Source organism: Polypterus senegalus, chromosome 13, assembly GCF_016835505.1.
Source record: "Polypterus senegalus isolate Bchr_013 chromosome 13, ASM1683550v1, whole genome shotgun sequence".
Classification (NCBI taxonomy): Eukaryota; Metazoa; Chordata; class Cladistia; order Polypteriformes; family Polypteridae; genus Polypterus; species Polypterus senegalus.
Genome location: NC_053166.1, coordinates 124,798,970 through 124,822,501, shown reverse-complemented (window position 1 = coordinate 124,822,501; position 23,532 = coordinate 124,798,970). Strand labels below are relative to the sequence as shown.

Below are 23,532 nucleotides of genomic sequence, written 5' to 3'. Positions count from 1 at the left end.
ATGTAAAGCTGTCAACGTAAAAGGATGTACACTTACCTTTCCACGTGACTGAATACGTAGCATTAAAATACGCACAAAAAACTGGAATGTTCATGCATCTTATATAAATTCATATGCAGTACCTTCACACAAGTACGTATCCATTACAGGTACATCTGGCACACAAATAAACATACACCTGTATAAATACACAAACACTGACTCACGCATAGTAACAGTTACTGATATCACACCAAGCCCACAATTGCGCAATTTCTAGCATTTTATCATTCCTAGTCTGCATTCTTTCATAAGGCGTGGATATCAGAATTTCCCAAGAATAATTGATCAAACGCGGTATCTTTCTAATAAACACTTATTTTTTGAGAAAAAATTTGAAAAGATGTACAGGGTATCAAGCGGACTTTTTTGTTGGCACGTTGCATCTATCCTGCAGTTATATTTATGTGCGGCTCCCTGTCCTTACCAAACGCGGCTCTCTCCGAATGAAAACTGATTTGTCACGTGACCGTGCACATCCGTCTAGGTTTTTTTTTACAAATGTAAAAATAAAAGTGTTTAAAATTAGCCTGTACAGAATGTAACACATGAGTAAGTCGATCAACCTGGCACTGTAGTTTGTCCGCGGGTCATCGTTAAAGAGACACAGTACACGCGACGGAATGGACGATCTGAAGCGTTTCCTGCGCCAGCGGCGCCGTCTGCTCTGTGCCGCGAATTGCACTGCGCGACAATGGCATTGTTGCTTCGCGAGGAAACAGTCAGGAATTGGCCCCGCCCCCTCAGTCTCAAGACCGGAGTCAGAAAACTTTTATTTTTTTATCGACTCGGACAACCGTTTCGTCTTTTGTTACTCTCGACTATTATTTAATATAGAAGGAAGAGTGGACATACGAGGTTAGTAATTCTCGCTCGATTGTTTATCATTTTACTCTCGTGTTGGCTTTTTGCGTTAGTTCTTTTCATTTTCTCTTTACGTTGTGTTGCGTTGAATAAGAGTTAGGATATGAAGGTCTGCTTAACTGAGCCATTTTGCTTTTCGGAGTGCATCTTGTAAGGGATTCTAACATAAAAGAGGACTTTTTGCATTTAATGGTTTTCTGTGTTCGGAAGAACTGTCGAGCCTGGCGCTGAGTGGCGTTCAATAACTGTTCGCGTAATTAACGTTTTATGTCAAATGTGTATTACCATTCGGTTAGAATTATAAATATATATACGGAAACGCCGAAAATGTAGATATTATTAATGTAGTGGGAAGGTAGCGAGGCAAGTTGGGGCAATAGGGGCATCTTGTAGCCCAAAACGCTCTGTGGTAGGATTTCGGAACCGATTTGGATAAACTGCGGTGGGCTGGCACCCTGCCCGTAGTTTGTTTCCTGCCTTGTGCCCTGTGTTGGCTGGGATTGGCTCCAGCAGACCCCCGTGACCCTGTACTTGGTATATAACGGGTTGGATAATGGATAGATGGATGGAATTGGATAAAAGTTCTCGCCATTCAACTTCTCAAACTTTCATGGTTTTCCGAGTAACAGCAACCCCCTTTCCTTGGTGTTTGTCAGTAAGGACGTCCTTTAGGTGTATCATTTCTAATGGAAGAGTAATTTGATGGCGACCTGAAAAGTCGACAGTTGTTTAAAAAAAACAATAACGTAAGGACCTCAATGTCCTCCAGCAATAACATAACAAAAAGTTATATTTATATATACAGTATAATATAATATTTTCAAAGCAGCCTAACTTGATTAATAGAGCTGGTGCCAAAAAAGACACCATCAGGATCAAGGCAGGAACCAGATCAGGACAGAGAATCAGGCCATCACAGGCCCAATTTGAAATTGTAAGCAGGCCCACCCTGTACATCTACAGAGTTGTTTGAGGAAAAAACAAAATACCAGGAGGAACAACCCATGCAGTTCAAGGAGAACATGTAAACTCTGCATGGACAATGGCTAGGCTCAGTATGCCAACCCACAAAGCTGGTACCACACTTACATGCATCATATATATATATATATATATATATATATATATATATATATATATATATATATATATATATATATACACACACATATACTGTAATATAACACTTGTATCAAATCTCCTAGTTCCAGGGCTCACAGTGATTCAGAGAAGGTGATTGAACAGTTGATGATAGTAAATAGAACACACCCCAGGTCATCAGTCAACCTTAACTGCTAAATTACAAATTTGGGGAAAAATAAAATAAAAATAATACTTTTTCAAACAAAGCAACATGTTTGCTTATTTAGTGAACTTTTGCCTGTGGCTGGTTTGAGTATGTTATTTTCATTATTTTTAAAAGCATAAAACATACTGCACAGCCAATTGTCGTGAAAATGGTCGAAATGATCTATAACTCCTCAGGACCTAAAGCATTCACATCGTAGTCCACAGTTTCACACGTACACCATTTACCAACCCAGGGTGAGCCGCCCATGTTTTCTCAGGTTTTAAAGTACAAAAGGTTAGATACACCGTTTGCGGGGAAAAAAATACCCACATGCACTTTAATCTTGAAGTCCTGCAAGCACTGTCGTTTTTTTTATTTTAGTGTGCCAATCGATGAAGTGGCACCCCACTGTCTTTTGTCCTGAACTGCTCTGTATTTAAATTAAACATTTTAAGTGGTTGCCCTGGTGTAATTTTCCAGTGATAACAAACAAAATTGGCAAGTCACTTAACGTATCACTAAAACGTGCTGAAAAAATCATTTTTTCTGTTAAGATTTTTGATAGTTTGTGTCTTTATTTTTATCTTGCAATTGTAGTAAATTTTGGATTCTAAAAAGGGGCGGATGGATGTACTGTATGATTAATTAATGGTGGATGCAGATTATCTTTCATGGCGTGTGCACAGTTATATAGCAGTCCTAAATTTAAAGGACAGACACAATAACCATTCCCAGTCAGAGAATCCATACATTGGAAACGTCAACAGAGAGTAGTTCAGGTCAACATAATAAAATTTACAATCCATCCATCATCCAACCCACTATATCCTAACACAGGATCAAAGGGGTCTGCTGGAGCCAATCCCAGCAAACACAGGGCACAAGGCAGAAACAAATCCCAGGCAGGACGCCAGCCCACCGCAGGCATGGGGAGAACATGCAAACTTCACACAGGGAGGACCCGGGAAGCGAACCCTAGTCTCCTTACTGCAAGGCAGCAGCGCTACCCACTACGCCACCATGCCGCCCAACATTTTCATAGTTAAGTCACATAGTTAAGTCAATTTATTTGAATGCTGTTGTATGTAAACACAGAACCAGTGACATTAGAAAGCCTCTAAAAAAAGGAGATCTGATCCCTCCAAAAGAATCAGTTCACAGCTGAATTTAAAGTGCAAAACAGGGTGGCACAGTGGTGAGATTTGCTGCCTGATGGCGCCACAGTTCAGTTCCCAGCAGAGTGTGGAGTTTGCAAGTGCTGACAGTTTTTATATGAATTTACTCTGTTTGTTCCTGTTTACTCCCCAAAGACAGACGCGTTGTGCAGCTGGCATCATACAGTTGGCTCACAGCGAATGTGACGAGTGCACAAATGTATCCTGAGATGGACTTGCAAACCATCCAGGCTTTTTTCTGGTCCCAGGCCCAATGGCACAAGTATAGATTCTGGCTCACCATGATCTCATTTCCAATTAAAAGATTTTAGAAAACAGATGAGTAATTGATTGATTACAAGGCAGAAATCACATTTAACTTTTAAAAATGCACAGCAATACTGATCATACCCTGCTGAGAGAAATACCTTATCATTATACACTAGTGTGCTAAAACGATGAAGATATTAGGAATGTTATTTTTGTCACAAATACAAACTCATTTAAATGTGCCCTACACAATAATTTAAATTATCATTTTTTTTTTTTTAAGAGAACACTTTGATCAGAAAGCATTACATTTACATGAGGTTTTTTAGAGTATGTAGTAAAATCAGACTGTGATGTGATATAATGTTCTGACTTCTATATACCTCTTGTATCAGAAAAAATGGATATATTGAATACTGTATGTGGGTTCTCAGAAATCTCTTGACATCCTCTACATTTTTGCATTCTGTATAAAATAAGCAGCTAAACCAGGATTCTTTCTCAAAACGCAAACCAGATTTCAAAATAAAAAGTCACGGTTCCTCTGAGTCAGTACTTACCATAGGGACACCATTGCACTCTTTACAGTTAAACATTTCCCAACTTGGCATGGCAGGATGGTGTAGTTGTTGCCCGTGCTTTTTCAAGTTTGTCACACACCATCTATAGACTGCAGTCTTTAAGTCTTGCCACTGATTTTCCGTTGGATTCAGACTGGGCTTGGGTTTTTTGGAGACATTTGTTTTTATTTTGTGACAGCACTCCATTTTGCATTTGCATTGGGCTTTGACAGACTGTCACACATTTTTCCCTGAACATTTATACAGTGCATGATTTCATTGGACCTTTTCTTCAATCTTTACAAGCTTCTCCTTAAATAATATTGAAACTATGACCAAATTCAACATATCCCCATTATTGCTCTTGTTTCAGGACTTTCCACCGTTCGTTCATGTAGCGATGATGTGGCATATTTCCATTCACTCATTTGACTGACACCTTTATCCAAGGTGTTTTACAGCATTTGAGATACAAATGGTTAAATTACTTTGCAGATTGAGGTCACATAGTGCCAGTAGTGTGACTTGAACCCATAACTTCACTGTTGGACATCCAAAGACTTAACTACTATGCCACACTACCATTTTGTTTTTTCTTTTGCAACACCTATATATCATTTCACAGAGAGACCAAAATATGCCATTTCAGTCTAATCAGACCACAAAACCAACTCCCACATGCATTGCATGTTTATGTGCTTGTCAGTTTTTTTTCAGCAGTTGCTTCCTTTCTGTTGCTATTCCCTTTACTTCATGGTTGTAGGGTAAACGTGAAAATTTAAACAGTGTGGGCAGAAGGGTGCATCCATGAGCATAGTAAAAAAACAAAATAAAGTCAAGTAAATCAAAAGAAAGAGGATAACAAACAGAAGGATGTTTGTTAATGGAGATAGAATATGAATAATAAATGAAAAACAACAAACTTCTAGCATCTCTTGGCCTCTCTATACAGTGGACACAGTAGACACAACTTCATACAGTAGGTTATGTAGGCTTCCTTCTTTGCACTTAAATCGCTAGCCGTACCTCTCCATATCTTCCCTGCTCACTACTTCTGCCTAACATGATCACCTTGATAACATATCTCTCTTCCTCTTGCCAGCTGCACAATGAACTGAACTTTCAGTACAACTGGCATACTGTTGTGATTTTCATCTTGATCTTGAACAACAGTATCTCATAGTCAGTTTGTGTACAGAGTCACCTTATATCATGTGAAATAATTTTGAATGATCATTTTTTTTTTACTCATGGGTGTCACTATTGTTCCAGTTGTTTTTTCAGGCCTTGGCTTTGTTGTTGATGGCACTGACACCCTGTTTCCAGTAATGAGATTCACTCCATTGTGACATTATTCTGCTACAATTATTCAAGATGGTAGTGCATTCTAGTCTGTATCCAAGCTTCAGAGAAAATTGAGAATGAGTGAAAGAACATTTAGAAAGGTCTTAATTTTTTTGAATTAGCAATTTGTGCATCTTATTAAAATTCCAAACTTATCATTGCTCCCACCTTGGTTTTAATACATATGGCCAGGAGGACAATTTTAAGTGTTTATGTGGGACTACTTCTTGTTACCTGAGGCTATGAAATGGTTAGGGAACTCCTAAGATCATCATGTCAGAGCTCCCCCTCGTGGCTGTAGGTATTTTTGCAATCCTGGACTTTTATTAAAGGACCAAGCAAACCCAACACCCTAACTTCCACAAACAGCTTGTGTGACCGTAATGAAATTTTCTTTCCCAAGTCTGTACCTTTAAATGATTCATTCTGCAGTGTGATTATGCAGCCTTTTTTTACCGTCTTTTCTCTTTCACTTCCTGAAAAGGAAAACAAATGAAGCTAGTGTGACTGGACATATTGTGGCCATGTGTAATGAGCAACCAAACTCTTATGAACTTTCTTAATTAAGTAGTGGCTGCAAAGAATTATGTAGTCAAGTGCTTTCTCTCTTGTTTTTTTGTTTGATTATTTGACTGAATTGAATTAAGTGGGGTTAAAATGGATGACCAGCCGATTTTCTTAAATGAATGTTTGATTAATGATAAAAACCTTTTATCTTTTACGCTTTGAACTTTTATGATTATCAATATGAGAAATGCTGTAGGGAACTGAACATGCATTATTACTATCACATATTTGGTAGATATGGTTAACAAAGGTGACTTAAAATATCAGGATGCATTACATGTTTCCCCTGTAATTTTTTTTTTACTGGTGGCACACAGGTAGATAATTGAAGTTGCTCTGGGTCACATAGTAAGTCAAAAGGAGAACTGAAACAGCGAACTTTATGCACTCAAGTTTTCATGCTACACTTTGCTTTCATTCACTGTGACAAAAAGACTAAATAAGGATTAAATAATGATAGTTGATGTGTACATAGTGATAATATACTTGAATTAATAGTAAACAACACAACAGAAAATCAACAAACACAGCCCATATGAAAGTTATTATCCAGGTTTCTGGGTTGCTTTCCATTTTTCATGGTTTTTGACATCCTAAAGATTAAGTTTGGTATTATATGAGTTAAAAGTTATTTCTTCACAATCATGGTATACTATATATTCATTTGCCACGATTCAGCACATGTTTTTAAATTTTCATGTGTAAAATGAAGATATATCATGATTGCAAATAAATAAAAGTTGATTTGAAAAATGTTGAACTGTTCCTTTAAAAGGCAAGGCCTTTTCTTATCACTTCCATGCAGATCTTCTCCTATCTGATTATTCCTTCCAGCTTCATCACAGTCTGGTGCTTCACAGTTGCAAACAACCTTTTCCTGTTTCTCTTCAAAGCACCACCTTCAGAGCAGCCTTTACTCTGCATCTGCACCGACCCTCCTCCTTGTCTTGTCTACATTATACAACTCGCCATGTGCTTCACATAAACTCGATCATTTACCAGAGAAGGCCATTTTAGAAACCAAAGAAAAATAATCACTACCATCTGGAAAAGTCAAACAACAGAATTTAAAAAGTGCTTTTTAAAGTAAGATTTATGATATGTGAATATGTGAAGGTTACAATTCCCTTCTTTTTGTTTTACTTTTCTAATTTAAATGATTTGAGCACGTTCTAACAGAAGTAGTGTTCCAGTTTGCATAGAAACCCGCATGGAAGACCTGCGTGGCCAGGTATGGAAATGGTCAAGTTCACGATTGGTCGACATTACCAGTAGAGTAAAGGAGTATTACTTGAGCCTCAGAGGCTATCCTCATTGTAGCTTCACTTCTACAAATCCACATCACAGCCAAGCAAATTCAATGTCAAAGTGTTAATTTTTATGGCTTTCACTGTACTATTGCGCATGATGTTAATAGCAATTTCATTTACATATTCCTAGCATTTCACAGTTATCCCTTATGATTTGTGGGAGTTAGTGGCAGTGAACCTCTGCGAATGTTAAAATCCACAAATAAAATTGAAGCTATGATTGTACAGTTTTTTCAAGTTTATTGCCCAAAAAAAGGTGCATAAGTTTGTGAAAAACATGAGATAGAATTATTACAGCATAAAAAGGTTTATTTTTGTATAACTCTCTTCATTGAGTGCAGGTAAAGAAGCAAAGTGACAAATTCTCAGGTAAAATGCAAGTATAGCTTTTACAAATTACTAAATACAGAATTCATATTTATTATAAGTCAAATCAAATTTATTGTTATGTGTACTGAGTTCAATGAAATTCTTATTTGTATATATCCTAAGAACAGAGACAAAGAACACACACACACACACACAAAAAATAAATAAATAAATAGCTTGCAACATACTGAGGAGCACTTACACTGTGCATGGCTGGATGTAGCCAAGATTATCTTTATCTGCCTGAAGGACTCCATGCCCTTACTTTTGTTTTGTTAACCGTGGGGTGTTTTCTCCTATACTGAAGACCCCCATATGTGACCTGATTGTAAATGAATAATCCTGTTTAAATACAGGCCTCCAATTATGTTGGACTTTTGCCTCATTTGACACAGAAATGGGTAATCATCTTTCCATCTCTTCAAATCACTTCACTTTTCCACTTTACTATTTTTTTAGTAGTTTTCTCACAGTGTGCTGGCATATGAACAGTTCCTCAAACTCTCCTCTTTAATCACACAAAGTCCTTATTGCAAATGTTGTGGCTTTTGAGTTAGATAGATAGATTGATAGATAGATACTTCATTAATTCGAAGGGGAAATTCACATACTCCAGCAGCAGCATACTGATAAAAAACAATATTAAATTTAGAGTGATAACAATGAAGGTATAACAGACAGACAATAACTTTGTCTAATGTTAACGTTTACCCCCGAGAATGGAATTGAAGAGTCGCATAGTGTGGGGGAGGAATGATCTCCTCAGTCTGTCAGTGGAGCAGGGCAGTGACAGCAGTCTGTCGCTGAAGCTGCTCCTCTGTCTGGAGTTGTAACCTGTCATACATCGCACATTAATTTTATCAATGTTTTCTTTTTGAGACTGTCGAGTTGCACTTTGACCATTATTAACATTGCATGTGTCACAAAATGAATTGCACCATGGTCTGCACACATTCATGAAACTGTATTTTATTACTCTTGTCTTGATTGATATGTCTTGACATTTCCATTTTACATAACTTTAACTACATAGATCACACAGTGGCATTTCTGCATTATACCCAGGAGGGCAAAGCCTCACTAGATGTGCCAAATAAGTAACAAGCTTCCATCAGTAATTTCATTTATCATTGAAATGTTAATAACAACTCTCAACTTGGTCTTATTTTTTACATTTTTCTATCATGTGCTCAATGTAATCTTATCTTGAAACATATTACTTCTTGTAGTAAGTGATATTGTCCTCATGCCAGCTGCTGCCAGCATGTTTCTGGCTGAGGGGTGGATCAGTTGTCCTTACAGTGTTCTCTATACCTTTTAGTGAGGGCACACATGTCTAGCCTGACCTTTCTAGTTTAGCATTGGTGTTGAAGGTCATTATCCATATTAAAATTAGGCCTGCCGGTAGTTGTTGTTGTTTATTTTTTTAGTCACATTTGCACTTCTGGCACAAACTTTTACCAGTGAACAATTACAGTTGACTCCTTAAATATAGCCCCAATAATGTGGAAAAAAAAGAAGTGAGGTCAACATCATGACAGCATCATTCACTAGACCATACCATACCATACCATACCATTTTTATTTGTTGAGCGCTTAAAAACACAGCATTACAACTGACCGCGCTGTACGGTTAAAAAGAAGCAGGACTAAAAACAAAATATTAAAAACAAACATTAAGAGAGAATTAAAACAGAGATACTAAAAACAGGTCAGAGGACCCAATAAAATAGAGAAATAGGAAGAAGCAAGTGGAAATGAGACAGGTTAAGAATTAAAAGCCAATGTGAAGAAGTGTGTTTTTAGGCGTGATTTAAATGTGGCGACTAAGGCGGCTTGCCTAACCACTAAGGGCAGGGAGTTCCAGAACCTGGGTGCACAGACGGAAAAAGCCCTTTCACCACAAGCTTTAAAACGTGCCTTGGGAAAAGTTAGGAGCAACTGATCTGCGGATCTAAGAACACGAAGAGGATTGTGACGATGGAGCAAGACACTCAAATAGGTGGGGGCTAGACCGTTTAGTGCCTTATAGGTTAAGAGGAGTATCATGAAATCGATTCTTAATCTAACCGGCAGCCAGTGTAGGGTTTTTAAAATTGGCGTAATGTGTTGGCTTCTGCTGCTTCCAGTTAGAAGCCATGCAGCCACATTTTGAGCCAGTTGGAGTCTAGAAAGAGTGGTTTTACTGATACCATATAGGCAGGAATTAGAGTAGTCGAGCCGGGACGTAATGAATGCATGGATTACTGATTCCAGGAGGTGGTTAGACAGAATAGGCTTGAGTTTGGCGATTCGCCTGAGATGGAAAAAGCAGGATTTTACTGTGCTGTTGACTTGAGGATCCATTTTCAGGACCGTATCCATTTTGATTCCAAGATTGTAGACAGACGAAGTTACTGGAATGGGAAGAGAGTTGAGGCCAAGGGGTGGGCTCTGTTTGCAGTCGGGACTAAAAACAATGACCTCGGTTTTTGAATCGTTCAGGTGAAGAAAGTTTACAGTCAGCCAGTCCTTAATGTCAGATAGGCAGTTGAGGAGAGGTTTGGTGGAGTCAGTTGGCTTGAGGGAGAAATAAATTTGCCAGTCGTCAGCAAATAGGTGATATGAAATTGCATGTTTTCTAAAAATTGCACCTAAAGGCAGGCTATAGATTAAAAAAAGTAGTGGCCCTAAAATGGAACCCTGGGGGACCCCACATGGGAGTGGGACTGATTCAGATGAATCTAGCATGACTCTGAGAGTCCTGCTGCAGAAATATGACCTGAGCCAGTCAAGGACTAAGCCAGATACACCAGCCCAGGATTCGAGTCGGGAGATCATGATGTCGTGATTGATTGTGTCGAAGGCAGCAGATAAGTCGAGAAGAACCATAATCACATGGAGTCCTGAGTCCAGTGCCAAAAGGACGTCATTTAGGACACGTAAATGCGTGGTTTCTGTGCTGTGTTGGGGCCTAAAGCCTGACTGAAAAAGGTCCATTACCTGATGGTCCTGTAGGTGATTAGTTAATTGCTCATAAACTACTTTTTCGAGTATTTTTGACAAGAAAGGTAGTTTGGAGATTGGTTGAAGATTAGAGAGAACGGCAGGGTCAAGATCAGTTTTTTTCACGATTGGATGTACAACTGCGTATTTGAAAGCACAAGGAACTATAGCCGATGATCGACTACTAGTTATGATCTTTAGAACATCGTATCGAATCGCAGGAAACACATCTTTCAGCAGTCTGGATGGCACCACATCGTCCAGAGAGCCAGAAGGCTTCATTGAGGCGACGATTTTTTTCCAGATGGGGGAGCGAAATGGGTTCAAAGCTGGTGAGGGAGCCATGTGCAGGAGCGGCTAAATGAAATGAGCCAGAAGAAGAAATGGAAATCTGGGATCTAATGTTCGTGACCTTATCCAGAAAAAATGTGAGGATCCTATTACAAAGAGCAGTGGAGGCAGAAGTGAAAACAGTTGCAGCTGCAGAGAGGACAGCATTTAGTGTTTTGTATAAGACACGTTGATTGCCAGAGGTTTTTGAGATGATGTCAGCGAAAAAACGGTTCCTCGCACCTCTGACTGCTGTCTGGTAGACATTACATTGTGTCTTTATTTTCTCTCCCCATTGAGGACGACCATATTAAATTAGAAAAAGGCACCAAGGAAACCTGTGTGTTCTCCTTCTGCTTAGTGGAAAAGAAGCCATCAGTATGATGCTTCTGTTTCAAGGAGGTGCAGAATCCTGGTGTGGTAAGAACGGCTGTGTATGTACAAAATCATCATTCACCAGAACCTGGCTGTACGGTAATTAGTGCTGCTACTGGATATGCAGTGCGCTGTTCGATTCATACAGTGGTTGTGAGGCTGTCATTTGTCTCAGTTGATGACGATGTCAGAGGGTATCACAATGATCCAATGATAATTTAGACAGACCATGCACTAGCATCATATTGTTTTATTGACTTTTTGTGACTTGAAAGGTGTGTGAATTTAAACATTTATTTGATCATTAGCAGAAGAAGGACACATATAAGATTAGTTGGGGAAATTAATGTTTGTGTTAGAGAAGTGCACACACACAGGAACATTTCCATGGCAAAAATGCCAACCATTCCACAAATTCCTTCTCCCTAACCATCTTAATGGGCCCTGCCAGGATGTCATCTGTTTCCTATACCTTACTCATTTTTTACTGGTATATTGTAGCTGATTTTTTAAGATTCTTTTATTCCTTAACTTATAGGCATCCACTTGTTCATCACTTTTCAAACTTATTACTCCAGCTGTAGGTTCCCCTGGATGTTTTGAAAGCTATGCCTGACAGGTTACAAACTAACCCTGGACAGGGTGTCAGCAGGATGTGGGAGAAAAACTGGAATTCCTTGAGAAAAAAAATACTTAAAAACAGGAAGAACATGCAGATAATGATTGGGGCTTTGAGGTGGCAACTATAACTATTACACCACCATGCAGCCCTGAATATTTCCAGTGATTTCTTTATTTTGTAGCTCAATCTTATTTGCACTGTATTTACTGATAAGAGAATATCCTTCTCCATCTCCTATTAATGGTTTATGGTTTCCATACTAACATTTCTCTTTTAATGTTATTGATCCTTAATCAGTCATTTTTGTTGTTTCATGTTTCTGTTGAGGAAATATTCAGGGTGTCAGCCCCCATCTCAAGGACCATCCTTCTGGACATGGCAAGCCTGGGATGCAAACTTAGGACCTTGGGAATTACAAGCAGTGGATTCTCCTACTCAACTAATCAGAGACCTTTCATTATCTAGCAGGATGTTGGGCAGTTCAGCTGAGATGGAGCTTTCCTGCACAATAGCAAGCATGTCTCTCAGCTGTGCTGTGTGTGCCATTGGGCCTATCATGCCAACAGTTTTTTCCCCAAAGAATTGCGATTAACACATTTTGCTTCCCTTCAACTCTCAAACTCCGCCTTCTGCTAACTTCACAGGATGTTGTACATTGAAAGTACTTTCTTCTGCATTCTACCAAGTTTAATCTTTTTGTCTTACTTAAATATTCAATTTATTATCATTGTTTATTTTATTTCATTCTTTTCTTATATTCCATATTTTTAAGTATCTGGTTGGATTGGTTGGAATAAAAAATCAGCCCACAGTGCGGATTTCATTGTAACTAAATTTCTATTTAACTTAAAAAAAAATGCTCATTATTGTATTATTCTGTTCTTGTAACATATATAGGTGTGATTTATTGCATTTGCTTTTATTTACCTGATACTCTACTCTGTCCACAGAGGCCACAAAATATTTCTAATATTTCTGTTGGATATCTAGCATGTTAAGTCACTTGCTCAACGTCTCAAGATGATGGGAGCTGAACTGGCAGTCTTGCATTTTAGAGTCTAGCACCTTAAGTACCATGCTGCTTCTCCTGCAGTACGTTCTAGTGTTGTATTGCTGATAAAAGTTTGACTTTGGTATTGATATCAATTTTTAGACATCAGTAGCGGTACTGTGGCAAAAACAGATAACTCCAACTGTCTTACAACAGTGTCACATCACTCCGCACTCTGCATTCCCTCCCTGTCGATAGCAGTTGTGTTGAAGCAATGGTTTGGTTTGTAGGTAGGATTTTCCCCATAAAGTTGATTGCTTCGAAACAATAAGATGGAGAGCAGGTCCCTCGAGAAGTCCTGTCAGCGTCAAAGCAATATTGGTCCCCCATGAAAACTCGATCATGTTGAAGCTCGTGGTTTTGTTTTGTGAAGTCTACAAATCAGACATTTTTCCAAATCTACACTCGGGGGAAGGATGGGGGTGGCATTGGAAGGCAAACTGACATTTAATTCTGTTATCGAAAATCTTGAATTGCTGCTCCCCTACTATTTTAAATTTGGGTTTTTCGGTAAGCAACCATAGTATTGTTATAAAACTTGTAGGAGTAAATCACACGGTGCAAGCTTTAAACATTCACTTAGAATGAATGTGTGTGATGTAAACACAACACTTGGTTTTTAGCTGTGGAGAAGTTAACAACAAAGCAATCTATACATATAACTGCCTACTTTCATTAAAACATTCTCCACCCATAGATGATATTTTTTAAAATGCTATTTACACCATGTAGTTTGTAGTGGTGAACGATAATTTTTTTTTTAATCTCATGTTTTCATGGAGAAAATGCACAAGAGAGATTCTTGTAAACAGACCTGATAGGTGACAGCTGCAAACGTTATGACAAACGTCCATGGGGAAAAAAAAATCTCAAATCGCATAATCCACATATCCTAAATCCATTCATACGACCAAAACATGCAAAATGTATGTATTTCCTGCTAAAATATTATTAACAATTACTTCCTGTTACCTCTGCATTGAGTGTAAACAGGAAAGGTGTCATTCCCAGAATGCTGTACATTTAAATTGAAGAGCTGCCTCTCCCTGTCATTCACTGGTCGTGAATCTTGTCTTCATTTCAGTTTTTAAGTCCAGTGTTAATCACCAATTGATCCTATTTATGAAAATCTCACAAACATGAGGTTAAGACTTTTCTCAGCCACCACTATAAACTACATAGGTTAAGTACCAATTAAAACATGTAAAAAACATCTTTTTTTGGTGGAATATTCATTTAAAGAGATGCTACCTGTGTAGGTGGCATTAATCACACAAAGTTGGAACCAATGATGGGATGCCCGTCTATTGCAGGGCACACTCAAGTACCACAACTACACTGGCCTTCCATAGTAGCATAAGACCACACCAGCAAAGGGAGAAGATTTGAACTCTGTGGGTACAGTGACTGAGCTGTACATCAAACTTGTACCCCAGGACCAGTAAACACTGTGCCACTAACACTTCAGCAAGATACAATATAAATAGGCCATAAAAGCAGACTTACATTTCTGTGTACTGACTGCCATTCAAGCCTTCTTAACAAGAATATACATTTTAAATCATTCAGTACACTTTTAATTAAATATTTGTTCTTTTATTGAGAGAAGCTGTGGTCACGTTAAATAAGAAAACAGGAAACCATATATAGAAATGCAAAAACATATTTGCATTACTTTAGATGCAATTTTAAGAACAAAGAAGCAAACTTCCACTGCAACAAAAACATGTGGACTGTAGTTAATGTACTTCCCTGTGCTTTATATACAGTATATAACACATAAACGGGCAATGGGATGTGTTTGCTTTTGGAAGGCACGCAGGCATTATTTAATTGATGATCTTTACGACTATAATTGAAATAGCTACAGAAGAGTCATACAAAAGTTGCCCATTGTTCACTCTCACATTAATTAGACTGATTTGCTTTGTGATCGTTATTTTCACATTGTGTTGTAACAAACTCTCACTTCTAGAAGAGTGTGGAAGTTGCCACCAGATTTGTGTAGGGAAGAAACCACTACACTTTTAAAATAAGGGATGGATAGAATCAGGCCAACATGTAAGACCTACAGTATTCCCACTCTGACACCCGCATATTAACAACACACAAAAAAATTACCAAATAGATTAAATATATTCAGGAAATAAGTATATGTATATTTATTATTTACTATACTCTGGCGAAGAAAGGTAATGACAAAAAGTAAAAAATGAACATCATGAAGAAACCCCCCAATGATATTTACAGTCCTGGAAAAGTCTTCACAGTCGGTGATGAAGGTCGATCTTGAAGTGCAATCCTGGGTTAACGGATGGAAAGATGTGGTGGACTACTCCCCTTTTTTAAACTGCTTCCTGGAATGTGAATAGAGAATACAATCCTACCACTGGAGTTCAGAAGGTAAAGAGGCATGCCTCTTCACAAAGAGCACCGGAAGACTGGATTGGGGAACAAAGAACCCACCACCATCCCTAAATCTGGTGGCCGTGCACAATCCTTCTACGCTGTGAACGTTCAGTTGATAAAGGGGTTTAGGAAAATGAATAAATCAAAAAGTCCCGGCACATCCTTCTCTTGTGGTTTTATGTGTACAGTGCCCTAAACTACAAATGCCACAAGCCCCTCCACATCTGTGTAAACCTGTTTAAAGGTGCAGATCCCATATTTACATGCAGGAATCTGTGCAATCAGTGCTGTTATTAACATTTAACAATCACCAAACTGGACATACCTCTTCACAAATAAAACCCCCTATGTGGCACCGCTTGAAAGTAGAATGGTGTTTTCACCACTAATTATCCATGTTGCATTTTGTAATTTCCTGGCAATATCTTATGTAAAAGTAATGCCTGGAAATAAAACAAAATAAAGTTACAGTATATGATTTAAAGTACATGATGCCTAATCTGTTTTTTAACTGAAATCAAGAACCCATTCCTGTTTGGCACTCAAATACTCCCACATTTTACAAAGTATAATGAAGCTTTACATATTGGTGATACCCCTTTCCCATATCGTTCTCTTCTAAGTATTAACGCTCTGGGGGATATTTTCGACAGTTTGAGGCTACGGACATTCCAAGAACTGAGGTCCAAGTACTCCATCCCCTCTTCTTCTTTTTTGTTTTCTCTTCAACTGAGGTCAGTTCTTAGGTATGTCACTTTCCTCTCCCCTTTCTTCTCATCCACTTTTTATCTATGCAGTTGGCACTTTATTTGCTGCACTGCGTAAAGCTCTTTACTAGCCGTTACGCTTGTATTCTTTGAGGCTACATGATCTTCCATCCCTCATTTTCTTGTTGTGGAACATCATCTGTAAGAATGTCAGTCCATCCTTTTGGAACCCCAATCATGAACATGCTCAGTTTAATTTTGTCCTTCTCTTGTATATTGCCCCATGAAAACATTTGCTGTGGGTTTATGCACTGATTTCCCTTGTAACTTCTGTAGCTTAAATATTACTGGAACGTTCCTCCAGAAGTTTTAGAACAACCCTTTATTTAGTCCTTTCTCCAAATTCCTGTCACACCACATATTTTTATCTTCTGGACTTTTCTATGCTTTCTCTCAGCCCACTTAAGCAGCAGTTGTTCTCTCTGGATACCATCACTGCCAAACTTGCACTGGCCTCTCGAGGCAAATCCTCCTGTTGAGTTTCTTTAACCTAACAGTTCTTCATCTTACAGCATTGAGGATTAATGGAGGGTCTGGCTCCAACATCAGGGAATTGCTTTCAGTCACAAAAGTTGTGGGTGATTGGCTATCTGGTGGTTAGTGGTGATGGGAACTTGCCCTCCTTGTTGCCCTCCTTTTTCAATTAGGGTGTAGACTGTGTGATCAGTCACACAGGCTCCACTTTATTTGCTTACTCAATTTACTTTTATTCATGTTCCTAACAGGGTCGGGTTTGGGTGGAGGCTGGTCTCTAGTGGGGAGAGGGGTTTATTTTATCTTGTAAGCTTGTAATTTCATACATAATGTTTATTTGTGTATTTCACTTGTTCTCTTTATTTGATTCTCTCTTAGAAAATTGTTGACAAAAAAAACCAAGAGTCTACATTTTCTTCAAAACAAAGTGCCTTTGTGTGTCATAATTATATTTTTATAAACTCCATGGCATAATTTGAGTATAACAGTATTTTATTTTTTGTATTTGTTCATTGTGGCAGGTGAAGAATGGCTAGTGCTCCTCCAATAGAATACTCCTCTAATGTAATGGGGCCTCAACCCCCATCATATCAAGAAGCAGTGGGCCTTCCCTATCCCCCATCTCTTGCATACCCACAGCAACCTCTTCCTGACGGGAACTTTGGAAAGGGACCAGTGCCTATGTATCCAGCGCAGGCTCCTGCTGCTCCAGCTGCTATAAACCAGACGGGTAAACTGACAGTGTTTTCTTAGTCTTTCTCAATCAATATACAGCATATCTTAAGACGAAAATATTTTGCCAGAAAGATAATTCATGGTCACATGTGCATGCAATTTCAGGATAAAGACTGATTGTGACACAACACTTCCTGTAACTGAATCATCCAAATTACTGACTGCTGTATCTTGTGAAAATGTGTTATTCTTTGGCCAAAAACTTTTAAATTCTTGTGATAATTTCTGAGCTGTACTAAGTATTGCTGTATGTAGTTCATAAGAAAGAGGTGAAGACATTGCAGGCTAATGGCTGGATATTTTCATGAAGAGTCATATGTATGCTTGTGGGATATTAAGTCTATAGCGATGTGTGTAATTTTCCTTATATATCTTCAACTTACTGAATCCTTCCCATGCTTCTTTACATGTCTTTGCGATGTAGGTGGGAAACTGGTATAAAAATCCATACAGATACATTGTGACAGTACAAACTGCACATACAGTGGATTTAGAAAGTATTCTGGCCCCTTCACTTTCTGTAAACTTAATTGTGTTGTACATTTAATTGTCAATAGATACATTTGCTATATTCACTCGTTAGTCTGCATTCAATAACACATAATACTAAGTGAAAACAAGATTTCCGAAAAGGTTTGCAAATTTATTAAAATCAAATAACTGAAATCCCTCATTCATGTAACTATTCAGACCCTTAAATCAGTGCTTTGTAGAAGTCCCTTTGGCAGCAGCTTTGAGTTTTCTTGGGTAATTCTCTGTAAGCTTTGCATGCCTGGATTTGGGCAGTGTATCCTATTCTTCCAGACATTTGTAACTGCCATCTTCCGGTCTCACAACAAATGTTCTTTGGGGTTTATGTCTGGGCTGTAGCTGGTCCACTCAAGGACAGTCAGAGACTTGTCCTGAACCACACCAGTGTTGTCTTGGCTGTTTGCATTGTGACATTTCCGTAATTAGAGATGAACCGTCACCCCAGTCTTAGGTTGTGTGCAGTCTGTATCAGGTTTTCTTCAAGGACTTTTCTGTACAGTGGAACCTCGGTTTGCGAGCATAATTCGTTCTGGAAATGTGCTCGCAGTCCAAAGCACTCGTATATCAAAGTGAATTTCCCCATAAGAAATAATGAAAACTCAGATGATTCCTTCCACAACCAAAAACTATTCATATAATAAATGATTAATTCAAAATATAAATTAAAAATGCATAAAACAAATTAACCTGCACTTTACCTTTGAAAAGAATCATGGCTGGTGTGAGTGAGTTTCTAAATTCTTGTGGGATTCCACCCAATGGGACGACATGCGGAAGAGCGTCCCAAAGCAATTGCAGTCTCCCAGCGCTGTAGCAGTTCGAATCTGGAAAGATCGTTGACATGCAATAAGTGCCTACCGTTAGTGGGTGATACAAGGAACAAGAAAAATTATAAATGCGTAGGGCACAGTACTACTTGGCCACGACCCTGCCTGACTGCTGTGTCTATGTATAGGAGAGTGGCAGATCCTGCTACAATAAATAACCGCGCTGTTGCTGTTTCAAGCTGAATAAAGCTGGTGGTGCAAGACGTGGACTCGCATGTCACAGCACACACGCGCGCGCACACGCACGCACACATGCACACACACACGAGCGCACACAGTCACAATGCTGTAGTAAACAGTATATGCTCGTACGGATGTTGACTATATGAGTGAGGCATGCTGACTCAGACGAAGAATAGGAGATGATTGCCCACAATCCCGCAGCGAGAGAGAGAGAGAGAGAGAGAAGAACCATCAGCTCAGTTGTGATTACATGACTCTCAGCAGACAAAGCATATACATACTACTCGTATTGCAAGACGTCGCTCGTTTATCAAGTTAAAATTTATTAAAAATTTTAGCTCGTCTTGTAAAACACTCGTAAACCAAGTTACTTGCAAATCGAGGTTCCACTGTATTTGGCTGCATTCATTTCTCCCTTAATTCTACCAGTCTCCCTGTCCCTGCTACTGAGAAGCACCTCCATAGCAGAATGGTACCACCACCATGCTTTACTGTAGGGATGATAGTAGGCAGGTTATTAGTAGTGCCTGGTCATCTCCAGACATAATGCTTGGATTTCTGCCCAAACAGTTCAGTTTTTCTTAATCTTTTTCCTCATGCTCCCAGATTCCAGCTTCTCTACCATAAACACTTTATTGAATGAGTGTTGCTGATGTGGTGGTCCTTCTGACAGGTTCTCTTATCTCAGCAGAATATTTCTCTGAAGTTCTATTGGGAGTGACCATGGGTTCTTGATCACCTCACTGACCAAGGCCTGGTTACTCAGGTTGGCCAGACAGCCAGTTCTAGGAAGAGTCTTGGTGGATCCAAACATCTTTCATTTCAAAGTAATTGAGACCACTTTGCTCCCGGGAACACTCAAGATTTAGAAATGCCCTGCCTTACCACAATTTGATCAAAGATGTCTGCAGAGAGTTCATTGGATTTCATGGCTTGGTTTGTGTCCCGACATACAGTGTGAAATGTGGGACATCATATACATACAGTAGGTGTCTGCCTTTCTAAACAATTTCCAGTTAATTCAGTTTACCACAGGTGGACTCCAGTCAAGTTTTAGATGAATGTCAAGGATATTTAAAGCAAACAGGCACTTGAGGACAATTTGGAGTAGGGCTGTTCGATATAACGATATATATCGGATGACAATATGAAAACGTCTATCGCTGCACATTACGCTATCGTTTGTTTTGTGGTGTCGCAAAATAAACTGTTTACGGCAATATTTTTTTCATTGTTTTGATGGCCCACGTGGATGCAGACACACTAGCATAGCTGATGAAGACGAGGCAACACCAGGTAGCTCCACACAGAAGGACCTTGTTCCTAAACGAGGGGCTGCCTCTGTAGTATGGAGATGGTTTGGATTTGAAGAGTCTGACACGGACCAGAAAACGGTACTGTGCAAATTATGCTGCAAACCGATCGCTACCACAGACTCCAACACGACAAACCTCTTCTGCTACCTCCGCAAAAAGCACGTGAGCGAGCATGCAGAGAGTTTACAACTGAGAGGCAGGCCACGTAGGATATTACAGTTGTAAAGGTACTATTTAAACGAGCATGTTAAAAGCTTGGAAGATTAATTGCTACCAAAACAATTTGCTTAAGGCATAATTTTCCCTTCAGCGTTAATCTTGTTAAAATTACGTTTACGCCACAACTGCATTAACAGGGCAAATCTCCGTTAACGAGTTACCGCGGATCGCCCCGTGCTTGGGGCTGGACGGCATCAACACGTTAGCGCCGTCCCAGTCCCACGCACGGGCATCAGCTGTAACTCATTAACGGAGATTTGCCACACTACGATGTGCAAATTAACATTTTACTAGAATGTAGCCTAAAAAATATTATATTTAATATTATATATTTAATATATTTTTGTCGTAAGCCTTATTGCTGCTACAGTTTGAAGTACAATGTTTACATTTGGTTTTGACAGTTAATGTTAGACTTGTATTTATTTTGTTTAAAGGGTTTATTGGCCTTATATAGTTTAGTTGTTAGTGCTTTGATCCTTTTATATTTAATATATGTTGTGAGAGTTATTGCTGCTACAGTTCACATTTTGTTTATGTCAGGCATTTTATATAGCAGTATTTTATATTGGGCCTTTAGTAATTTGTTTTTGAAAAGTGTTTTATATTTGATACATTAACATTTTATGTTTACATTCTAAGTCAAACATTTGCTCAAATGTTCTAAATAAAAGAACAGAAATAATTACAAGCTGAGTACTTCTCATTTTTGATTTTTTTAATTTAAATGAAAAAAAAAGGAGTGGTGATTATATAAACTATTCACTGAATACAAAGAAAATGTACTATATCGTGATATCGGGATATGAAATGAAATATCGGGATATAAGATTTTGGTCATATCGCACAGCCCTAATTTGGAGTACCACTGCAAAGAATCTGAATACTTAAATAAATGAGTTTTTGATTTTTAATAAATATGCAAGCCTCTCTGAATATATGTTTTCACTTTATCATTATGGGTTATTGAGTGTAAATTGATAGGAAAAAATGGTAAATTTATCCATTTAAAATGAAGTCTACAGCACAATTAAGTGTGCAGAAAGTGAAGGGATCTGAATAATTTCTGAATTCACTGCAAGCGCTTCCTATACCACAATATGTGCACGATACTTGGGAGCTGTCAAACAGCAGCATGTACCACTATGCTGCCCTTCCTAAAATTATTATGAGAAGCTACTGATGATAATCAGAGATTGTTTGTACATTTCATGCATTTGCTACAAGAAGAAGGTAGAAAGTGTTTACTGACTGTGTTTTTCTTTGTGTACAGCTACAGTACAAACCGTCTATGTGCAGCATCACATGAACTTCCTTGATCGCCCAGTTCAGACGCTATGTCCTGTCTGCCAACAGATGATTACTACACAGTTGGAATACAATTCTGGAGTTCTTACATGGCTTTCATGTGGAGGTCTCTTTATTTTTGGGTATGCCTAAAGAAAAAAAAATTAAATAACAATATTGGATGAGTACTATAGCAGTGTATGTGTAAAATAAAACTTATATTATGTTAGATGAAATAATGTAAGTTTAGAATACTTGTTAGAAGGCACTGTAGGTTCAGTTTAAATAATCAATTTAATTATAAAGACTTTTTTTTCTTCTTGATCTAGGTGCATCTATGGCTGCTGTCTGATTCCATTCTGTGTCGACAGTCTCAAAGATGTGACTCACCGGTGTCCAAACTGTAAAAGCATCCTTGGGGTCCACAAACGTTTGTAACTCCTTCATAGAAGGCAATCGGAATTATGATTTGCTAACATGCCTGAGCCAACATGGATGTAGCTTTACCAAAAATCAAAAAATAAACAAGCTTTTTCAGTTTCCTTATTTATGTGAATAACTGAGCCTGGATTGAGGCAGAGCACACCATTTTTAGAAAGAAAAGTACATCTGCCACTCTAATAAGTAAAAGAATAATATCATTTTCAGATTAATCTCTTTATATTTATGCACTTGCCTGTATCTTATAAAAAATATATATATAAGTTGTATTTGGAAAGAATAATTTTCAAACATGCTTTTCCAATACACATTAGCTATATTGCTGCACAGCAATGATAAATCAAAAAATAATTGTGAAGAATATAACAAGCAAACAAAAAATTAGGAGGGTTTATTAAAATATAATATATGTAAATATGCAGTTTGTTCTGATTAAGTCTGCTAAGATTCTGCACCAAGTGCTCCCTTATCAACCCAAGGTAAAACAAGAGAAAAATCAAAGTACAAACAGACTGAGCTCTAAAGGAAATCTCTGGTATCATTCTAAAGCTCTAAAACATGAGTTTAATTTTCTTTTTCCAGAAGAAAGTTTCATTTGGTGGTAGCAGGATGGTGTAATGCTGACACAACATATAACAGGTTTACAATGCCTGTTTTATTCTGATGATTGTAAGAAAACTACTCCGTGAGGGCAAAATTCTGTTTTGACAGACTACTAGTGCTGTTATCAGTTCTTCTCAACCCCACAGGTGCTCACCTCATTAATCCTGTAAAAGAAATGCAAACCAAGTTCTGCAGTCAGTACTTAAATGCCAGCGCAAGTTTTTACTAACCTACTTTGTAAGTATCCTTCACTTTACTGTAAGTCTTCTAATTAATGTAATGTTTCTTGCATTGACATGTAAGAGAGTGCACCTTTGAGACCTATAACAGTATCACTCTGTTCATTCCATTTGAAGATGATGTGTGTTTTCATTTTTAATGCTTGTGAACAATGGAGCCATGCCAACAATACTGTTTTCACCTCTGTGTAGGATGTCCACAGTGTAATTGCACTTTACCCACATTGTAATCATAAATGATCATATTAATCCCAGTATCTATCAGGACAACTAATAAACATCATACAAAATACAAAAATATGAAAGTGTTGCTTACTTCCTTGAAACCTGTGTTAGGTTAATTGTGCAAAGATTTTTTTTAGGTGCGCAC

General features: G+C 38.3%; 1 protein-coding gene and 1 long non-coding RNA gene across 2 annotated transcripts in view; one reads left to right on the top strand and one right to left on the bottom strand.

Moving 5' to 3' along the window:
- Positions 1 to 166, bottom strand: part of LOC120542041 — a 56,984-nt gene extending 56,818 nt beyond the window's left edge. The window contains exon 1 of the long non-coding RNA XR_005636134.1: positions 37 to 166. This is a non-coding gene — a long non-coding RNA (uncharacterized LOC120542041). The remainder of the gene's footprint in view (positions 1 to 36) is intronic.
- A 516-nt stretch (positions 167 to 682) lies between these two features.
- Positions 683 to 23,317, top strand: litaf (lipopolysaccharide-induced TNF factor). The gene is made up of 4 exons (XM_039774140.1): positions 683 to 897; positions 17,303 to 17,511; positions 21,866 to 22,022; positions 22,209 to 23,317. The coding sequence occupies exons 2-4, from the start codon at positions 17,310 to 17,312 to the stop codon at positions 22,315 to 22,317; spliced, it is 468 nt and encodes a 155-aa protein (XP_039630074.1). The 5' UTR covers positions 683 to 897; positions 17,303 to 17,309; the 3' UTR covers positions 22,318 to 23,317.
- Positions 23,318 to 23,532: the final 215 nt, after the last annotated feature.